The following is a 23,576-nucleotide window of genomic DNA, read 5'->3' as shown; positions in this document are numbered from 1 at the left end:
CATTAATTACATGTCACGCTATTTGCTCTTTTCTAACTAATTTTTCTTTTAACTTCTCCATCAAATAAGGGTAAATACATATACTATCTTTTTGAAATTGGTAAACGATCTCTATGATTTTAATTTATTTTGGAATTATATATAATGTCCCTACTTTATTTCAACGATAGGTGTGAAATTCAGCATGGTTTAGTCGGATCGGTCCAGCACATGCGTGACCAACAGTACAATAAAGTGGATTTAGGGTGAGCTCATTGATTAAAGCAAGTTTTAAAAACTTAGGTTTATTATCTACATTCAGGATTGGCATGTGACCCTTTCACCCTTAAATCTGAATATGCATATTTGTTTGATAAATGATTAACCAAGTCCAACTTGCTTCACTCATATAGGTTTGGGTCGAATTGGGACTTAAGCTGAACAAGCATGTCCTGGCCTGGCCGAACCGAACCTCAAATCCTCAATAACATGATTAGTTATGTTACTATAAATCTCTATTGAAATCATAATCAATATCTATGTTACCATAGATTAATTAATTTTTTTATTAATAAGTAAAACTAGTTGCATATTCCTACGCCGTTCGACCGAAAACTGTGTTATGATGTAGTTAGTCTTTGATAGAGTTATTATCATTACATAATTTGATCTGATCACATTTATTTGTCTACATAACAAAATCTACATGATCATTAGTAATATACTATATTCTCCACCCAAAAAGTTTAAACATAACGAAAACAATATACATATAATATGCTTAATAAAGGGGTAAGAAAGTATTATTACTATACTAATGTTCAGGAGATAGCTTATTTCATAATTACTATATTCTTCTTAAAGTCGGAACACTTCGCGAATGCATTAATACTCATATCACAAAACATATTAGATTATTGATTCATGAATATCCGTTCATAACTCATTATCAATTTTTGACTCAAGTGATTTTCAGTGTTCAAAGTTCACATTTTAACAAAGTTCTCAGGTGAACCACCATACTATTCATTTTTAATGCGCCAAAGCTTAATAGAGTAGCCCCTCCTTATCAGTGTGCCTTCATTTATAATTAAGAATTTAAGATGTACTACTAAATTTCAGACAGAGATATATTTTGTGATTATAATATTGAAAAGATTTATTATCTAAATGTAAAGGGAAAACGTTGTTTTTATATTAAGTTTTACTTTTTTACTAACTTACTAAATTTTACTCCAAATTATAAAGCATATGTACAGTATGAGTTATTATTAATGAATAGTCTCGATAAAATTGAATTTGAAAACCACTCAAAATTATGAAGTTGAAATTATTAGTTATGAGAAGAAAAAATAAAAGGAAAGGAAAATAAGAAAAGAGAAAGAAAAAGAAGATATATATTCACGCAACCAAAGTCACAAAAAAGGTATTCAATATCTAATATCATTTCAGATATTAATTAAATGGTGCATACTAGAAGATACTAGAGCTAGATATGTATAGTTAATAGACATTTTGATTAATCCTAACATAAAAAAGGTACTGAAAATGGCAAAAATATCCTAAAACATTACAAAATGGCGTAAAATGTGATTATTTCAATGTTCATGGTCTACCCTATAAAATTCACTAATAAATGCTAAAGTAATGTCCAAAGACACTATCTCTGTATTTTGATCTTTTAAATTTTCGTATTTGTTTGAATGAACAGTGTATGTTTATATGGTGCTTATATACGATCTACACCCTTTAATTTTTTTCTCGTTTTCTTTCCTTCTTTTTACTCCCATTTTGTGGATAGAAAATATACGATCAGCTATGTATTAATTCATGACAAATGCTTTTTATAATGGGGTTTGACTAACTATTCTGACTTTCTGAGGCTATATATGGCATTTAATTGTCTTTGTTAGTAGCTATATTTATCTATATATATCGAACCCATTGTGCAAGTATATTTTGTTAGCTAGCTTAGAACATTAAATTTTATACTCTATGTAACAAATTTCATACAGTACGCTATTTATGAAAAAATAAATTGAGTTGATAGGTCAAAATAGTTACTTTCATAATTATAGTACTCCCAATATATTGATGAGAATATAGAAATAGTAGTATCCATTTGATCATAAATTTCTTAATTCTTAATCAAAATTAGCCGTTACTACTCTTTTTGTGATAAAAGTATGTTCTGAAAAGAATGAAAATGTAAATGTTTTTCGTGGAAGAAATTTTGAAAGCAAGAAAAGAGAGAGTAGATTATAGGAAAAACCTCTGCCACGTTTTAAAAAAGTAGCATGCGATGTTGGGCGGCTATTGCAGTTTCTTCTGCAAATTAAACAATTAAATAATGCTATCACAGTTAAAACATTTAATTAAAATCGACTAGACGACTACATATCACGTAGTATTGTACTGCACATAAGCTAAATCGATATTCTTGTCATAAGATATTTTTGGCATCAGACATTATACCGTAGAGGCATACTCTGATATCTTGAAGTACGATGCTTCGAATTTTATTATATATCAATTGGTGAATTATAAAATAATTGATTAAAGAGTTGAATGGATGAATTATGGTGGGTGCTGAATTTATTAAAGATGTAGTAGTACTTAATTTTGTAGGATAGCATATTCATTATGTGGAGTATCAGTTAATTGGTCAGCATATATATTTTTTCATTTATGCGCATTCTCTATTTTATTAATTCTAACTACTTTTCTTTTAATGTGGAACATTATTTATAAAATCAGAATTTGCACATTGCACGATAGACTTTTGCTTTTCTTTACATAGAAACAATAGAAATTTCAGTATATATAAATAAGATAATTTCCAAGTACGATATCAATGCCTTACCTAATTGCTTAACAACAACTGTAACAAATTAAATTCTGAAAAAAAGAACTAATAACAATTAAATACTTGAACATTCATCTATTTAGAAATGGTTTTGTATGAGAAGTAGGTGCCTAGATCATCAGTTGACCGGAGAACTCGATTCAACCTGTCGTTCAAGTCAAGCCTAGCTATAACTTTTAAATACTCCTATACTATACAGATCTACCTATTTACACACTATAAATATAGTTTTGTTGTACGTACTACATTGTAAAGACACCTGTGATGAGATGTCAAGAGTCAAATCAAACAACATTAATTCCAACAATTTCTTAAGTACCTAAGCTAAACTACCACCGACATGGAGGAAGATAGCCATGTACATATATTTTATGGGATATGATCAAATGAAAACTCTAAATATTATACAGACTCAAAATTATGATCTTTACCATTGAAAAACGTCAATAGATCACAAAAAAGCATCAATATGAACATGTCAACAGAATTTCAACGGTAGTCAATGATTGATGTTGTGTTGATACTGTGTTGACATTAAAATTTTGAAATTTTACACTGTGTTGATATTGTATTGAAACTATGTTGAAGCTATGTTGAGGAGTTTTGAGTTTGTACAATATATAAATTTGCATTTTATCACTACCCTATAGTGTATAGTGTATAGAAATACTCGTAATTATTTTTTTACTTTATTCTTTCTCCACTTAATACATAAAATCTCAAAAAAAAAGTTTCTATATATAGTTTGGGAAGGTAAGGGTAATTAGTGTATTAATATGTTCTTTACCTTCTACTCGTATTTCTTTAGGGCATGCATAAGATTTTTAGAACTAGTGGAAAACAGATCAATGAACTAAGTACTACTTGTTAAAATCAAGAGCGATGGAAATTAAGGATGTCTTTAAAATGTGGTCATCTCGAGGGGAAAGAGAAGGAGGCGGCGAATGAGCAATTAGGGATTTGAGAGGAGTGGGAAAAAGAGGGAGAAAGGTGCAACATTGTGAGTGCAAGAGTGAGAGGATTTTCTTCACCGAGTAGGAGGCGACGAATAAGAGAAACTAGGGCTTAGCAAAGAATAAGAAAGATAGATGAAATGTAAATTATTCCTATAATGAATAATAAAAGGTGCAATTAACTAAGTTAATTTTGGGTTAAAATGCCTAATTTTTATAAAGACTCGAGATAGTTGAGATAATCTGAAAAGTAATACTACTCCACAATTAAGATAGTTGGCACGGCTGGAGACATTCATAAATTACAATATAAAAAATATTTCTTATTATAGTAACAACAAACAATTTGCACTATTCATCCTCATTTAAACAGCAGCAGTAGTAGTAGTAGTATTTAATAAAATTAAAATTATGATAAAATTTGAAATAATAAATACTTATAGAAAGTCATAATTGTATATAAATAAAACATTATCCAGCGTAAAAAAAAGGTTATTTATCTCTTCTAATTATAACTACATATATCATTCCAACCTAAAATACATACTCATGTTGGTAAATAGTACTCCAGTAACTGTGTATGCAAGAATGATCCTGATCATTACTATTTGTTCGATTTTTCAATAATACTTGTATAACTTTGTAATCTCTTCATAATATTAACAATATTTATTGAACTTTTGTCATATGCATCTTTGGATGGTAACGGACAGAAATATTTTGGGATTAAAACGAAAAAAATTAACAAAAAAAAAAAACAGTGAAAACCCTAGGGTTGAGGGTGGTCCAGTGTTAATAATAAGAGGTGACAGAAGAGGTTGTTGTATTAGGTATATAGGTTAGAGTGGTCCATTAAACACGCACAGTGCTCACATTTTTCGGTGAAAAACAAACCCTATAAATCATATACGAGCTTTAAATATTTACACACAAAATATCAATCTTGATGGCCTAGAATCTGCATTTAAAAATATTCTACTATAATATATATTCATATATTCAGGTGCAGCCTTATTACCTATCTTTTTTCATTATTTAAAACGTGAAGACAAATTTAGAACATCACGAAGCATATGGGGAGGGTCAGTGCAAAGACAATGATAGCTAGTTTTAGATTCTGGCCAGGTCAATTTAATTTTCTCTTCACTATTTATGACATTTGTTTTTTCTTTTTATCTGTATTTAATTAATTGAGGTATAACAAAATAAGGACTGTATCACTAAGGGAAGTACTGCTAAAAATAGAGTGATTAGATAAAGAAAGAAAAAATCATAATTGAATAAATAATCGCATCCAGCAATTTAGGGTACTCTTGGTACATAAATAGGAAAATTTGTCAAAATGGGATGTATATAGTACTAAATTTTTGAGTAAACATTTGAGATTTATTTGATAATATTTCCAAAATAAATTGAATGGCTGCAGATGGAGTATTTAGGTAAGAGGGGGCCTAAACTAAAGCAGTGTTGTAATAAGGCTTTCCGTACGTAAAACATAAATGTACATATAGGGCATCATTAATCCTTCAATCCTATTTAAGTGGTTACATAACACAGTGACAGATAACAGTTGGGACATTGATATTTTGAAAATGAGTTACTTCAAGCGCGTGATATATATTATCACTGCTTTCTACTTTATTTATCTGTTTATCTGTATTCGGTTTGATGAATTAGATAAGATAAAACTTGATACTTAATATCACGACATACCACACACATATAAGATTAGTCCTAGTTTGTAAATCTTATCTTTTTCTCAAGTGAGAAATTCAAGTATATCACCATCGTCAGACAACATTTAACCCATCAAACGATCTAACACAAGTTCTTTTTAGATAAAAACTTTTTTAGTTTACTAAAGCCAAAAATCTTGGGTTTTTTTCTCACTGCTCGCCCCTGTCCATCCAAAAAATAAAATAAAATTATACTCCCTTCATTCCATAGTAATGGAAGCGTTTCTTTTCGGAACGGAGATTAAGAAAAATTGTGATAGATGAGTTAAGTAGAGGGAGAATAAAGTGGAAAATAAAAAAAAGTAGAGATGAAGAGAGTAAAATAGGTGTAGAAAAATGTATTGACTTTTACTAAAAAGGGAAATGACTCTATTACTGTGGAACGTACCAAAATGGTAAAAATAACTCAATTTACCATGGAACGGAGGGAATAGTAGTTTTTTTTTTATTATTCTATTTTGTTTTATTTTGGAGAATATATGACAGTTGTTAGAAGGCCAACATTTCGGCTGTCTCATTAAGACTGTATTTTAAGATGAGGAGAGCTGAAAAAGTACACTCGCTTCTCGATACTGAGTAATGGAAATTTCAGAAATTCAAATAGGAATACTGATTTTTCAGCTTTACTTCTACGATGATCCCAAAAGCCAATATCAAATTGTGTATCAAATTTAATTTTTCTTTGAAATGATAAAATACCTAGCTTTACTCTAAAAATGGCACATTTTAATCTATCTTCAACAAGAAATAAAAATAACATTATCGTTTTTTGAGAACTTAAATCCAAAAATAGGAAGGAAGCTTTAGATGAAATAAAAATTAAAAAAATGAATACCAAAGCAATATTGTACTCCACAAAAGAGTGTGTACAAAAGAAATGAAACATGTTTTAACAAAAAAATTTAAAAACATTTAAAATATAGATAAACAAGTACTATAAAGATAAAGATTTGTTGACTCACTAAAATGTAAAAATATATGGTGAACTTTTATGTGAGTTTTGAGTGTGAATGATAACAATTATACTACTATATCTTAAATTAAAAACAACACATTCTTAATGCAATGACTATGATAATAAAATTACACCCGAAAGGAGCATCTTTTTTATTCAAAATGTTTCTCATCTCAAAAGAAGAAAAAGTAGATCCATAAATTAATCCCACATAAATAAAACATAAATCTCTATAACAAATGTATTTGGTATAAATAATAAAGTAGGCTAAGTCTAAGGCACAGCACAAGAGCTCAAGTACTCTCTGGGCCTACACATACATGTATGAAACCAGTGACCAAAACCGGTCCCTACTTCCTACAACATCATGCCTTCAACTAAGAAACTTCAAGAATTCATACACAAATAACATTAATCACAATGTCATTATCATAATTATACAACTACTAATGAAGAATGGAATCAAGTTTCAAGAATCCTAGTTCGGTGTAGTTCAGCCTCGTATTAAGAACAATTAGCAAAGTTTCTGAGCCGTTCAAAGTAACTGTAGACGTAAGAGATCCAAGCTACCTTTTGTTAGCCTCTCGCAATACCATAGCGCTACAAAATTCTGGAAATCTACGCGAACAGATCTCCCAGAAATGAACCTTTTATTCGTCTGAGATTTTTAAACGAGTAGCTGAGCTCGTTCGCAAAAGTAATGTATCGTAGATTTCTTTTGCAGATGGGCGAACAGCAGGGTTCTTTTCGGTACACTGATGGAAGAGTTGTGAGAGAAATCTGAGGGTTTCAGGCTCGGTCTCAAGCTCCTCGTCAGATTGAGCCAATGCCTCTAGTTCATCTGTCAGTTTGGGTCGCTCTCCCGCCTGCATAGAATATTTCAAGCAGCTCAAACCAAATAACTACCAGTGTTCAGCTAAAAATACAGTAAAACTTGATTGATTAATGTCAAAACAATAAGTACATAATGTGGAGGGGGGCAGTATACCTGCAGAAGATTATGAATTTCGTTTTCTGGCAATCCACTATAAGGCACTTGTAATGTCAATAATTCCAGAAGCAGGCAACCAAAAGACCAAATATCCACTTCCTGAACAAATAAACACACTTTGTCAAACACAATGCAACAAAAGAATCTGCTGAAACTGGTGATGCTTGATAAGAAATTCACTCAACTTTTGATTATGAAACTTACCAATCCATACATGCTTTGCGTAAGCATTGCAGCATACACCTCAGGGGCCATCCACCTAGGAGTCCCAACACAAATATTGGGAGGAGGTATCCCCAAGTGTGCGATGCAGCACGTATGCAAGTACGAATGAAGGGGAACTGCTCGATCAAAATCACATATCTTCACTGTAGGCGTGCCATCCTGCTTCTTCTTCTCAAGGTCTAACAAAACGTTCTCACTCTTTATGTCACGATGGATTATGTTTTTATCATGTATTTCTGTCAGCGCAAACGCTACATCTCTTGCAATAGACACTACCAAGTCCAGAGCAACATATTTCTCACCGTCGCTTGAGAGTTTCTCCACGTAGCTCTGTCAAGTTGAAACACAATTGCAGATTAGACACCAACAATCTATAGCAAACAAGACCAGACAAAGAATCATTGAACTTTAATTCACCCTTAAGGAGCCTCCTTCTATGTTCTCCATCAATATAGCAGACTTTAATGTACGACCACTGCAGTTTCCATCGGCAGTCATAGACCAGTTGGATGATATCTGATGACCATAGAGTTCTACAATGCAGGAATGCTTTAAGACACTCAATATTCGAACTTCCCCTAAGCAGGATAGCTCAAAGTTCCGCACTTCATCTGCAGAAGCCCCACATACATCAATTGTTCTTACCTGCATATTGAATGACAAGAGTTTAAAACAGTAACATACACCATGCCAATACAGTTACGAATGTTGAAAGGGCAAACTATTTTCAAGGCCATAATTTACTGACAGATAATAACAGCATTTTTCACAAGTCAATGATTTAGTATAAGGACAAGTAGTTATAAGAACAAAGACGACCCATACCTTTACTGCAGCCTCCAATGATCCAATATTACAGCGCATTATGGAGGTGGATTCCAGTTTCCCTATCTCATCACACATAGATAGAGAAGGGAATGGAAAGTTAGAAATGGTATCATTGTCAACCACTGCATTGACCCGGCTTAAGGGTATATACCTAAAAAAACATATACATTCAAACTTCAGAAACTATACTTTAGAACAGTTCACATTACTCTACAGATCATATTTAAGGCTCTGAGAATGCAGAGGCGGGCTTAACCAGACATGCACTCAACAGAACATGTTTCAAGTTCAAGCTTCAGTCGGTTAGTATAATTCGAGCTTGCGTTGCTGAAAACATTCATCTCATGGGATTATTCAAGCTTAATCAACCCTACACAAGCTATTCCAATATTTACATTTTTTTCTTCAAAAAGTACTCCCTCCGTCCCAATAAATATGCAACATTTGGTTTTCGGCACGGGATTTCTGCAGTGTTGTTTTGTGAGTGAATGAAGAGAGAGTAAAGTAAGAGAGAAGAAAAAGTAGAGATAGTGTTGTTTCCATTTTAGAAAACGTTTCATTTTTATTGGGACAACCCAAAACGGAAAACGTTTCATTTCTAACGGCACAGAGGGAGTATATAAATATATTTACTCTACTCTCTGCCCTACTATTAGTGGCCTATACAACTCAGGCGCGTAAATCAAGAAAGTTGTGTTTTGTGCATAAAGTGAAAGGATCCACTAAAGTTGACTAAGTTTTTTGTAAAAAGTTTCCTTTTTTAGACTAGGATAAGTGGGCTAGCCTAATAAAGTCTACTGTATACATACCACTTGTAGCAGGATGGAGAGAGTATTATTTTCTTAAAACTATGAGGTTAATAAGATCATCAATATGCATATAACTACTAGAGCTTAAAATATTAGTTAACTATCAAACCAATAGCTAATGCATTTTAGATCTAACCATGAGCATATATTAACGAGCATGCACTTGAGCTAACAAGCCAAGTAATGGACAAGCTTAAGCTTGATTCCTTTATGTTAACAAGTCTTGTTAAATGAGCTTTTATCAAATGAGATTATAGTAGCTTGACTCAGTTGCAATCCTACAGTCTGTTATATTCATAATTGGTTGAATTCATCTTCCAACTCCCTCCAAAACTACATTGAATGCAATGTATAATTTCCACCAAAATAATATCATTAATAACTACGGTGAAAGAAATGCTAACCTGCAAAAATATTCGGGGTCACATTCTTCCCTGATGTCAAGAGGATGACATGCATCAACTATCATGCGGACCAATGACTCGCCTTTCTTTATAATGACTACATTCCAGGCATGCGGTGAAAAGTCCAAGTAACCCCTCACTAGTTCACAAGGGATTTGAGGCTCCATGCGGTCACATAAATACTACAGAGTATAGAAACAACTTTCAGATTGTTTATGCTGAAGCACTAGCTGATGACAAAAAACGATAAATAACTAAATACAAGTTGTACCTTCATCAGCAAGGCTCTATGCCTACAAACACCAAACTGCAGGCCCCCAATAGGAACTATAACAGAACCACATCTTTCTTTTATACAGTGAAGAGATCTCTCACAGATATCAAGGAAAATGGACTCTTCTATATTTTCCACTCTTTGCTTATTGGCTTTATTAGTGTCAAAACTGATCCCAGTTGCACAAGTACAAGCAAAGGGTTTACCACAGTTTGCGCCAGAAGCAGATTTACGTGCCCTCTGGACAATAGCACTTTTATCACTTCCTCCAAAATGATCTGATACAAAAAGTGCAAGCAACGATGCAGTCTGCAAAGTATCGGTTGCTAAATCTCTTATTTCATTTATAGAATCTTTTATACGTCTAAACCGACAAACCAAGTCTTGGGCACACAAAAGAACGGCATCTAACTTCTCATCCATTTCCCTGATAAGAAACACACAACCTTTTAGGTATATATCTTGTGTAAGGTCCCTAGGATAATAAGCCAGAAATGGAGCCTCCTTGATTTAAAAAAAAAAGCACATTAAGTACTCCTATTTACTAAATAGAATATCACATAAACACTTACCGGTCAAGAAGAATCACTTCCCGCGAGTTAACATAAGTATTTTTCTCATAATTTGGCAGTGGCATAAAGGGCCGATCTCTTCCTGCATCATAAAAGCCATCAGGTAGGCGATCTCTTGCTCCACAAAATGATATTTTACTATATTGGCACGACAAATAATAGGGGTCACTAGTTGGTTTTCTGTATTTGGAGGGCTTCGGATTATCAAGATCTTTCTCTGAATGCCTTTTGCACTTGAATGCACAACTAGATGCTTCAGAAGATGAAACTTCATCCTGCACCTCAATAGCATCAGAAACAGAACCCAAAACTGCACTAGACCGAGAACTGACAGAATCAGTTGCTGAACATGAGCAGCCATCCATAGGCTTTTTATCAGTTGTGACCTCCTCATTCACCCTAGTTGTAGTTGTTTCATGTGTGTCCCCTGCAGGAAATGTATCTTTGTGATCCAGCTCTGCATCTACAACAGTAGATGAACCTTCTGATAGGTCAGCATTACTACGCTCGACCACTCTGCAAGTGGTGCATTTTTCCAAAGAGCTTCGGCTCGTAACATCACCCTTCCACTTCCTGCAGTTATTCAATCGCTCCTGGCGAGCTTTTGTTTGCAAATGATATCGACGTTTCCATCCTTTAGCCCTTCGCGCAGCTAAACTACGGTGATTAGGAGACAATCCACTCAAATTAATGGACTGCACATCGGCTGATCCTGCATCATGTCAATATAGTAAACATTACTAGGGCCATAATTACACCAGAACACATGCATGTTGTTGTGATAGAGGTATCATGATGTGTCTGTATATGTGCATGCATCTCAGTGTGTGTTAGAGAAAGAGAAAGGCCTATTTACAAGGACAATTATCAGTCTCCAATGTCACCTTCATACACATCCATCTCAGCAGGTTCATCTAGATCCCCATTGTTTCCCTCCAAATTGCAACATATCCATGACGGTACCCGACAATCGCCAAGTTGATTATGCTTCAACATCATAATAAAGACATAAACTTTCATCAGGTTTACATGACAAAGTAACATAACATGTAAGAGGTCATAGGTCAATTTCTATTAGTTGGAATTATCGTACTTCCATACCTGAAGATTCAGAGATTGAAGATTACTCATAGACTCAAGTTCTAAACACTCTATGGAAGTTAACCGGTTATTCGATAAATCCAAGCTCTCCAGACTTTGAAGATTGGAAAATCCCAAAGGCAGCTCAACCAATTTATTGTTTGTCACTTTCAAAGACACCAACGAGTTTAGCAAAGTAATCTCATCTGGTAAATTCCTCATCTTGTTAAATGAAAGATTCAAGTATTCTAAATTACTGAGGCAGCCTATTTCTGGAGGTAGATATCTGCAAGAAAAAAAAAGACTATGGTAAAATCATAACTCACCCACATTATACCACCCAAGACAGACTCAACTGCACAATTTCCATTCTATCCCCAATCGACTACAAGTTCGTTTCCAATGACCATTAGTTCGGTTAAAAAATAATAATTGGAACCATATATATGTATATGTATTTAGAATTACTAAAGAGTAATTCAAAGATAAATAACAGAAAAGTCAAGACAATATATAAGTTTTTTCAAGATCACACAAGAACCTGACAGATACAACTATGTCCGGAAAAAAAAAAATTCCATACAAGAAGGAATATCACAGCATATGTCTATACCACATGATTGTGTGCATCAGAATGTCTCAACACACACAAAACAGATTTTGAGGTTCACAGCATTTTCTAATTATTTTTATTAGAAACCTTTACAGTACTGGTTTGTGCAATCTAGAAATTATCATAGAGTACATGAAAATCAAGAAATTTCAGATTTCCCAGATGCATCACACTATGCAGAATATAAAATGTGTGCACCAAAGAATCAAGGATCATCAGAAGAATATCAAGAAGAGGAGAAGAACGACGAGGATATAGCCATATAGGTAAATAAGACAAGATTTACCTAAATATAACCAAACAAGGTATCCCTTACACTTTAAATGACTTAGGGCCTGCAAGCTACGACGCTAAAGTAGACTGTATACCCAAAATTTAACTAAAGGAAAACAACATACAAACTCTTGGAGATGCCGAAAGGAGCTGAAAGCAAGAAATAACAATCTTGATCAGTAGCAACCGTATCAACCATCAGGAAGAGTTTCAACCGTATTATCTCATTTTTTCAGTATCTTTTAAGTAAACAAGCAAGGGATGAGCGCACTAGCACGAAAGCCGATGCATATTAGCGCGTTTTCTTGCTCACTGTCTTCTATGAGTTATAAGAAGTACTTCAATACTCAGAATTTGATGTGTCCACATAAAGCTAGCACCAATATGAAGAACAAAAGATGAAGTAGTATTTACTAGGAGTTGAGCATATCTCTAAGAAGGCTTGACATTAATGATTTTTCTATGCGAGTCAGTAATCCCTCAGAGGATATCATTTCCAGCCAATAAAGTGCAGCTAGAGTAGCAGGTCATTCTTCTTCCGATAAACACATAAATATGCACTCTATGTTGAAATATGATAAACACAGACTACTAGCTAACAAAAAAGATTCCTCTAACACCTAATATAAATCAAACTAGATATAAAAAGAGAGCGGGTAACATATCTCCCCAATTGAGCGATATCATACAAAAACAAAAATACACATGCAACAGATGCAACAGCATAAAGATTAAACATTTTCGCTACCTTATGGAGAAATGACATACGGAGAGCTTCGTCAAGTGCTTAAGCCCGGCAATCTCACGCAAAATGGGGAAAGCAGAAGGCCTTGGGGGCACTCTACTGAGTTCCAGCTCTTTCAAATTCCCCAGTTCACTTAACTCCAACCCACTAACTCCCGGCTCCGTCACCTTCACTTGCAAGCATTGAAGCTCAACCAGATTCCTGAACTCCTCAGGAAACAAGTTCAATTCATTCGCGAAAAACTTGAGAGTTTTTAAACCCTTAAACCTCCCAACATCTCTGGGAAGCAAATTCAACTCATTCTTGTACATAAAAAGCTCATTCACTGTGCTTTCGTCGCCACTAACAAGCGGAAAATCGAGAACTTTTCCAGAAACATCAATGACGGAGCTCAAATTGGAAGCTTTTGCGGCGCAATTTTCCACCGACGCCTCCGATTTCCCTGTCCTCGCCGTAATTTCCTGATTCTTGGCGCTGGAAGCCTCGATTTTCTCCAATTCCTTAATCTGCATTGCTTGTTGCTCTTCAAATATAACACTAAGAACGCATAAGCTACAAAGGATAGGCGAACTTATTGGGACTTGTTCGACAGAAATGAATTGAAGAGAGAATCGACTTGGACAGGGACAGGGAAAGGGAAATGCGGCGATTGAGTGAGTGAGATCACTACAGAATCAAGCGGGAAGTAGAAAATGTTTGTGAATTTGTGGGATGGAGAAGAAGAGGGGGAGAGAGAGAAAACCCTAGAATCTAGAGAGGTGGTCGGTGGGGAGTGGGGAAAATGCAGTAGTGAATTTATATGGGGATGCTTTAACTCAAACTTGCCAATTTATAGTACATATTAATTGTAGTATTTCGAATTTCGAATACAGTATTTAATAGTTTTACTTATATAACATCTTTTAATTAACGCTTAAAATATAATAACATCATTTTATTCTTATATCAGTATTTAATTTTTATAATTTTATTTTTTACTATTTTGGGATAAGATATTATAATTATTTTTAATAAAAGAATATTTACAAATTACAATCATAGTAGTTATATTATATAGTTATAATAAATAAAAAATTAAACATTAATTTGCACATAAAATTGAAGTACGAATACAAAATTATATTCTCTTCCTCCTATAAACATATGTGCATTTGAATTAATGCACGATTAGTAAGTATGAGAGATAAAGAGAAGGATACTTTAAGAAATGTTAACCGATAATGAGATCATATTATTATTAGTATTTAATGAGTTGTAATGATAAACAATAGTGGTGTAAATTGTAAATTAATTGATAAATATGGATAATGGGTCTTGTTAGGAGATATTTTTGGTCATAATTGAGAAATGAGCTGCAATTTCAGCCACTAATTCACAAGATTAACTTAATGTCAACAGCTATCACATTATATCAACACGAGAGTATAATTGTCTTTTCATTAAATTGTATTTGAATCATTTTCTAAAACCCTCTCTAAAACTCTAGTTTCAAAGTCTTCAAATCTTCAAATCAAACATTCAAATCTTCAGCATTCAATAAAATAACATTTATTAAGATGTCAACAACTAAAAAGTAACACGTATAATTCGCATATCAATACCGAGAATATCGAATGTCAACAACTAACAAATAACACTTACAATTCACATATCAATACCGAGAATATCGAATGTCAACAACTCGTATTAAAATGTCAACAACTAAAAAATAACACTTATACATATCAATACCGAGAATATCGAATGTCAACAACTCGTATTAAAATGTCAACAACTAACAAATAACACTTACAATTCACATATCAATACCGAGAATATCGAATGTCAACAACTCGTATTAAAATGTCAACAACTAACAAATAACACTTACAATTCACATATCAATACCGAGAATATCGAATGTCAACAACTCGTATTAAAATGTCAACAACTAACAAATAACACTTAAAATTCACATATCAATACCGAGAATATCGAATGTCAACAACTCGTATTAAAATGTCAACAAGTAACAAATAACACTTATAATTCACTTATCAATAGCGAGATTATCGAATGTCAACAACTCGTATTAAAATGTCAACAACTGAAAAATAACACTTATAATTCACATATCAATAGCGAGATTATTGAATGTCAACAACTCACGTTTTACGTATAATTCATGTCAACTACATTTTTCATAAAATTTATGTCAACAACAAACGTTATTATGTCAGCGAGCTATATAATTCATGTCAAGAATAAACATTTTCATGTCAACGACCTATATAATTAATGTCAACTGCAACGTTTTACATATAATTAATGTCAACAACAACATTTTACGTATAAATTATGTCAATAACAATGTTTTACATATAATTGACATTGTATATATATAGTTGACATTGTTTTCATACTCAACAACAAATATTTTCATGTCAACAACTTATATAATTTATGTCAATAATAATATTTTAGGCAATATCACAAACACATTATCCACAACTCACAAATTCCAGCAATACAATTGAATTAAAAACTGCATCCATATATTTCACAAATTAATCGTAATTGTTCTTATATAAACAATTTGTAATCAACGTGAAAATAACAACTATTAATTAGCCATAATTGCATCGAGACTGCTAAAACAAAGGTATGTTACATTGTAAATAGAATAGAATAGAATAGTAGAATAGAATTTAATACATATATCTATTTTACCTAATTCCAGATCCTGAGGCGAAGATGAACACCGTTTAATATTTCTCCGGCGGCGAGATTCGATCCACATCGAAACCGCCACCAACCGTCTGACTCAATTCGACCACATCGCCTCTCCGCAGCTCGCAAAGGAGCTCCGCCGTGGAGCCGGCGATAGGCTTCACCAGAAATTCGAATACGCCGCTGGAGGCGGCAATCGACGAAGGAGATGAGATGGCGAGGAGATGTATGTGTGAATGTGATCCTTTTATTTTTGAAGTGATCTGAAGGAGATGGAACGATCTAACCTTTTACGTGCAATTCTTCACATTCTCTCTCCTTTTCCCCTTTTTCAACTTTTGCAGCATCACTTTATGCTAGTTTACCAATTCCATCAATTACACCTTCAATCACCTCTCTCTTTATAGAAATTGATTTAGCCATGGATTCCGGCAATAGCGGGAGTATGCAATCCTCCAGCGGCGGCGACGATCAAGAATTCGATTCCAGCTCCTCTTTTCCTCACAATTTCACCTCAATCTCGGCGCCACAGTTTCTCTCTCATCAAACCCCCAATTTCTTCGACAGTAATCTCCCGCAGAGTCTCAATCACGCCAGCAACGGCGATCTGATCTGGTCGAGGGGGGTGAGATCCGATAATCAAGCCTTCTCCAGCCTCGGGAGCTCGCCGACGCCAAATCCGACTCCGACGACGCCGCAGGAACAGTAGAGGAACCCTAAGAAGCGGACGCGAGCGTAGCGGCGGGCGCCGACAACCGTACTCACCACCGACAGGGGATTGGGCTGGTGAGGGGGCTGGAGATGGAGTTGCGGCAGAGGTCGAGCCTCTGGAGTGATTTGGCGGCGGCGATTGGTGGCGGGAGAAGGAACTGGAGAGGTTTTGGAGATTGGGGAGGGAAGGCGATGGAAGGGAGGTGAGATTAGCAATTATTATGAAATTACTGTTCTACCCTTTTATAATAAATTAATTTTAAAATATTTTTTGTGTGGTGAAATCTGGACCAGTCATTTAATAAAAATGAGTGGCTGATATTGCATCTCATTTCCTAATTACCTTAAAAAATCTCAATTGATCAATGAACCTATGGATAATTAGTTGTGGATAACTTTACATAAATGAAAATACCTATATTTTTATAGGCAGTACAAAATAAAAAGTGCACATATTTTTTTATGGGACGAACCGACGAAAGAAGTAAAAAAAAAGGAGTGAAGTAAAATAACGAAGTACTAAAGAACATACCAATTTACTGATTAAAAGTGAAAAAAAAAATAGTATTTCATCTATCTCACGGTATTCACACTTTTATTTTTAGTTCTAAATTTTGGTTGAGTAATTGATATTTCGTGTAACGAGAAAAATACCTAATTACCTATAATATCTTCATTAAGTAGCTTAATTCTTATTTAAAATAAAATTAGTGCAAATAGTTATGGAACATAACGAAAAAGAAAATTACTACTAATACATGGGACAAATATAATACTTCTAGGTGGTGTTCAGTTTCCAAGATAAAATAATATCAAGATACAATCTATAATTAAATTGTGAGATTATTTTAGTCATAAGGGGTTAGCTATGACTAATTATCTCATGATTATTCATCTAGGATTAAGTTGTGAGGTTGAATCTCATAAACCAAATGCACTACAAATTTAATCTCGAATACAATCTTGCAAACCGAATACTTAGTGCTTAACGGTGTGTCATTATTTTTTCATACGTGTGAACTGGTATATATAAAGAAAATATCATCATAAGTTTTAATACTTATAATATTTGGTTATTTTAAAAATAAAAGAACCTTTTAAAAGTTGAACTCAACAGCCTTAGTTAGGTCATGCTTTTAACCCAACCTCTTGTATTTTAAAATACTAGTGTTATCACCCGTGCATAGCACGGGACATAAAATTTTTAAAAAGATAAATTATAAAGTAAGTATATTAAAAAAAAGATGATAAAGAAAATATAATGATATTTATAATTAAGAATATGTGTTAATTACAATAAGTATTCAAAATATTATAAATAATTAAAAATATTATAAAAAATAACAAAAAGAAAAATGTATATCTCTCAACCCTATAAATGAAACATTTCATATTCGGCAAATGATTTTGTACATTTTTAATTTTTGATGTGAGTGGAGTAAAATAAAATAAAGTAAATGATAAAGAGGAGATGTATGACTAAGAATCAAAGAGTATGACTTAGTTAAAATAAAATATACAAATAAAGGAAAATGCACGACTAAGGATCAAATTGGAAAAAATCATACTACAACTTAAATAAATAAATAGATAAAGTTTTGATCAACAAAACATAGAATATCTAGTTATTTAATTAAAAAACATTTTAGTTAATCCATATTTCTCTCTAATTTTTTTAAATTGCCTCTTCTATCCCTCTTTTCAGTCATTGCGGCTGCCCGAGACGTCGCGGCCGACGCTGGCCGGCCGCACACGTCCCCACAATTCCGTGAATTAATTCGGGTTCACAAGAAATTCTTTACTTCATTTCCAGCTCAAAACATTATTTATTTCTCCATCCTTTCATCCAAGTTGGCTCAAATACTAATTAAACAACTCAAAATGTTATTTATTTCTTCATCCTTCTATCCAAGCTGGCTCAAATACTAATTAAACTGCTCAAAATGTTATTTATTTCTCCATCCTTTTATCCAAGCTGGCTCAAATACTAATTAAAAGAACTTGGCCCAAGACAAGTTAAAGAAAAAGAAAAAAAAGGAAAAGAATCAAAGTAAAGGGCAAGGGGATTAAAAGCTCATTTCAGTCGTCTCCTTTGAAATAATTTAACACCACAATTTAAAAACAGAAAAGAAAAAAAAAACTTCACCACAATTTCCAGTCCTAGCACCTCCGCCTACCCAGTAAGGATCACCTACCACAATTCCTCCTCCTTTGACTCCACCTCCCTCGCTGCCTGTGTTCCTGGTCGGCCATGGCGTCGCCAGCCGGCCGTTGCTCCACCATACTCTCTTGAATATTACCAGCAATCTTTCTCTCTCTTTATATATTTTTCAATTGGAGAACCCAATTTGAATTCCCTTAAAAATCATACGGCGATTCGGCGCCATCTCCGGCTAAATCCATCAGTATGTTCTTTGTCTATTTCTTGCTCGGCGTCACCTTGCAATACAGCTCTCCCTCAATTAGCGGTACTCCCGTACTTGTTTCCAAAAAAAACACAATAATGCATTAGACATTCAATATGACAAAATAAAATTTTAAAAATAGTTGAAAAAATACTAAATTAATTGTAAATTGAAGGTGACGATTAGAGATAGATTAATGATGGGTGTCTGGGAAAGTGTCCTTCTCCTTTATGATGGAGTTTTGGGAATTGGAAGACAAATTAATTGTAAGAAGCATTGCAATGATGAATAAAATTTCAATTTTGATCCAAATTGAAGACAAATTAAACTCTCTAGCACAATTCCAATTTTGACTCCAATGAAAGGCAAAACAAATTTATTGAATATAGTTAAATAATTAAAGAAGAATTTAATTTAAAAGATATTTATACAAAAGTCCAATAAATTAGTAGTCCAAAAAAACATAATGATATAGCCTTAGCATCCAATTTACAACTCTATATTATAAAATTTTCTAAATTATAAAATCCAACAAAAAACAAAGTCCAGTATAATGTACATTTGCAATATTTTCTTAATATTCTCAATTCTTTTTTTTTTTTGATAAATAATATTCTCAATTCTAACATCTAGCGTTTAAAACAATTGATTTGAATATAATTCAATAATTTTCCATTTCACAAAATAAATGTTACTAATAATCTCTAATTGTAAAAATTTATACAGAAAAGAATTTACTTAAGGACCTAAATGCAATGTCTCGGTTGTAACCCTAAATGTCTCAATGTATAGTTTGAATGTCAGGGTAAAATGTGCGCCGCCTCCTCTCACCACTTTTCTCTCACGTGTCTCCCCTCCTCGCATTCGCATGACTCTCTCGTTTCACTGGTTCCAATCACTGGCAGCTCTCTATCGTCGTCGTTGTGTACAGCTTACCGCCCGAGCTGCCTCTCCCTCTTTCTCTCTCAATCAGCGGAATTGCCCCGTGCATCGCTACCACACCGCCACGCCCACCGCCCTTCCTCGCCGTCCTCCAACGCCTTTCTGCGTCGGGTTTCCTTTCACCCTTCTTCATCACGCTAGCGCCCTTCCTGCCCGGGAGCAACTAAAAGAGAAATGTACTCCTCTCAACTCCCTCTAAATGAAACTTGTCCAGAGCCTTTGTCCTAGCGGCAAGGAGCTTAGACATCAATGTATGAGGTGTTGAGTTCGAGCCCTCTTGACCTCAGTTGTAATTTTTAATTTGCCAAGGCGGTATTTTTAATTTGCCAAGGCGGTTGATTCTTTCTTTTTAATTTTTTCTATATTTGTCTTATATTTCCCTTTAATTCAGCCTCCTTCCTCGCTCCTTCCGTTCTGACTCGCCGTAAAAGCTGTAGAAGATACAAGTTTTATCTGTAGAAGATAAAAGTTTTAATAAAAATTGATAAAGTAAGAAAGAATGAGAAAAAAGTTGCAAAAATAAGAGAGATATATGGGAAAAAAGTAAGTAAAGTATAGGGAGAGGAGAAAAAGTGAGTAAATTATGAAAAAAAAAACTTTTTCATTTTTATAAATGAGACTATTTTGTAAACATCCAAAAATGATAAAATAAGACTATTTTTCATGCACAAAGGGAGTATGTCCTATCTATTATACTCATTTTCACTAATGATATTTCAACACTTTTATACCTTTAAATATGTGTCTTTTACTATTAATATTCTTTTTATCTGATTAATGCTGACATATTTGTTTTTGGTACAGTAATTAAGGAATAAATATTTAAGGAGTTAAATGAAGTAAGAATAAAGTGATAGAGAAAAAAATAGGAGAATAAATTACTAGATATCAGGTGTGTTGGATTTTGCTAAAAATGAAAATGATTTAGCTATATTAATGTGACGGCCTAGAAAAGAATACGACTCAACATTTATGAGACGGAGGAATTACTATTTTTTGGATGGATAAAATATTAAAACATAATGAAAAATTGGTTGAATATCATTTTAACGGCTAATATCCTATATCAGTCTAAATAAAAAATTTGAAGCAAAAAATTAATAATTTGAATGGCTATGATTTGTCAACACAAATAAGAAATGCTTTTATTTCGGGAAAAATGAAAACGTCAAGGAAATGTCATGGGCCCAATCAAGTTTTATTTTGGGCCAAAAATAAAAAGAAAGCATAAACAATATCCAAATTTATCTTATTAGTGTAGAATTATAGCCACATATATCACTGGTTTGATCTCTCACCACTCACCAGAACCGAACTCATTCTTAAGCAATCATTCATCAATCTCAAACTCAATATTAAAAATCAATTTTTACATTGAAGAAAGAAAAGCAACATCTTTGAGCCAATAATTTAAATCTATGTCAGGTTTGTGATATTTCTAATCAATAACCCCCTTATTTTAATCTATGCTTATTTCACCAGTAATAGCCACTTTTATGTGTGTAACACTATGAAGTTTCATAATTCCATTAAAATGTGAAGATCTAGCTTTTAAATTCATGGCAGACAGAGAAGAGGAAACTTTCATTATCGACATCCCAAAATCTCAGCGGCGCATGCTGCACAGAGTGCCGGTGCAGCTGCGACGGGGCAAGACGCACATTTATGAGCCAGTAGTTGTTTCCCTGGGCCCATACCACCACCGCCGGGATCCACAGTTGGTGCTATTGGAGCCATTCAAGGACGAGCTACGAGATATTATTTGCGGAGGCGCTGACCGAAAAAGCTCCCTTCTAAGCAACATCTATGAGCGGATAGATGAAATTCGCCATTTCTATGGCGGAGCAGATGGCTACACTGATGAGGAATTGGGTGAAATGATGCTTCGCGACGCTTGCTTCCTCATATGCTATATGCATGGATTAGGTATGGATGGGGACATAACTAATTCCCGGATGCATGAACGCATGGGAGTGTCTGCTATGTTGTTCTTGTCACGTGATATATGTATGCTGGAAAATCAGATTCCATTATGGATCATCTCCTTAATACACCCTCGACACCAATTATTGTTGTGCCAGTACTTGAGCTACGATTTTTATGGGGATTACAGTATGACACAACTCCCATGGACACAAGAAGAAGAAGGAGAAGAAGAAGAAGAGCCTCTTCACCTACTCGAAGCATGGCGCCGCACCTCCCTTCGCCTTGTTGAGACCCAACAAATTTCAAGTCTCTTTTGGCGGCTTATCAAGAAATATAATCAACCAAGGGAATCATCGAATAAACTCACACCAAGTTTGTTGCAAGTGGTGGACAGTCCTTTTCGGTCGGTGTCAGATCTGATAGCAAAGGGTATTCATCTCCGGGGGAGTTCACGTTGTTTGACCGACATCAGCTTCTTCTCCTTCGGCTTGTTCGCTCAACTCCACCTTCCTGTCTTGTTCGTCAGCGATGATGACATATTGATCTACTCCAATTTTATTGCACTGGAGATGTCGGAGGGAATAGACACAGACTATGGCGTGACATCATTCATTAATTTCATGAAAACGTTGATCATAAATGCTAAAGATGTAAAGGTGCTGCGGGAGAAAGGCATACTGATCAGCGTGTTGGCAAGCGATGAAGATGTGCTTCATATATTTAAAAGCATCGATACCTATGGATTCTCAAACTTTGGTCTTTTTTATGAGGTGAAGATGAGGATTAATGAGCACTGCAACAGCAAAACCAAGACATGGATGGCCGACCTCATCAATACGAATTTTCGGAGCCCATGGGCTGCTATAGCTCTCGCTGCCGCCACTTTTCTGCTTTGCCTTACTTTTCTACAAACTTACTACACAATCAATCCACGCAACTAAACAATTCCATTTGATTCCATCTTCTGCTTTATGTATGTTTATTGCTACTTGATTTCACTTTTTGCTTCATGTGTGTCTTTTAGATTAATTACTGTCCGTAATGTAAGTTAAGTTGGAAATCAAACTTAGCTACTATCATGCTATAAGAAAATAAATGTGGACTATTTGTTTTTATTTCTCAGGTTTAATTAAGTAATTTGTTTGTTTGTCCACCTCTTTATTACGTGATATGGGATTTGATTTAGCCATTTGGGATCTAGATTGTTGAAACTGTGCTATGATTTGAGATTTGAAGGAAATACACATATAAAAGTTTAAACTATTACACAACAGTTTATACTTGTCAATCCAATCGGGCTAATGCTCTTAACTTGCCAACCCGAACTAGCAAACCCGATCTTCCCATCTTAAACATGATTTATATTTATTTATATTGCACAATAGTTTATAATTTTATGGAGATTAAATATAAAAGGAAAAAGATTATATTGGATTTCAGTTGGACTTGATTTGGGCTAAAGGTTTTGTTTTGCACACTATATTGCCCCAAAATTATAACGAGTTAAATTTTGAAGGCCTAAATATTATACTTCCATCCATGAAATAAAGTAGGGTAAATTGCCTAAAAAGTCATAAATT

General features: G+C 34.0%; 2 protein-coding genes across 2 annotated transcripts; one reads left to right on the top strand and one right to left on the bottom strand.

The window, feature by feature from the left end:
* Positions 1-6,668: 6,668 nt before the first annotated feature.
* On the bottom strand, positions 6,669-14,088 carry LOC125221612 (uncharacterized). The gene is made up of 11 exons (XM_048123768.2): positions 13,307-14,088; positions 11,694-11,958; positions 11,477-11,579; positions 10,593-11,304; positions 10,018-10,447; positions 9,747-9,928; positions 8,531-8,684; positions 8,123-8,350; positions 7,685-8,035; positions 7,478-7,579; positions 6,669-7,355 (listed from the first exon to the last, which is right to left on the bottom strand). Exons 1-11 carry the CDS (start codon positions 13,813-13,815, stop codon positions 7,140-7,142), a joined length of 3,252 nt encoding a protein of 1,083 aa, XP_047979725.1. The 5' UTR covers positions 13,816-14,088; the 3' UTR covers positions 6,669-7,139.
* Positions 14,089-21,352: 7,264 nt separating this feature from the next.
* Positions 21,353-23,111, top strand: LOC125219605 (UPF0481 protein At3g47200-like). Its single transcript, XM_048121626.2, has 2 exons — positions 21,353-21,495; positions 21,637-23,111. Exons 1-2 carry the CDS (start codon positions 21,489-21,491, stop codon positions 22,935-22,937), a joined length of 1,308 nt encoding a protein of 435 aa, XP_047977583.1. The 5' UTR covers positions 21,353-21,488; the 3' UTR covers positions 22,938-23,111.
* Positions 23,112-23,576: the final 465 nt, after the last annotated feature.

This window comes from Salvia hispanica, chromosome 1, assembly GCF_029641045.1.
Source record: "Salvia hispanica isolate PSC_SH4W2 chromosome 1, Shi_PSC_v1, whole genome shotgun sequence".
In the NCBI taxonomy this organism is placed as follows: Eukaryota; Viridiplantae; Streptophyta; class Magnoliopsida; order Lamiales; family Lamiaceae; genus Salvia; species Salvia hispanica.
The sequence above is the reverse complement of the archived record's forward strand: the minus strand, read 5'-3'. Positions and strand labels throughout refer to the sequence as shown.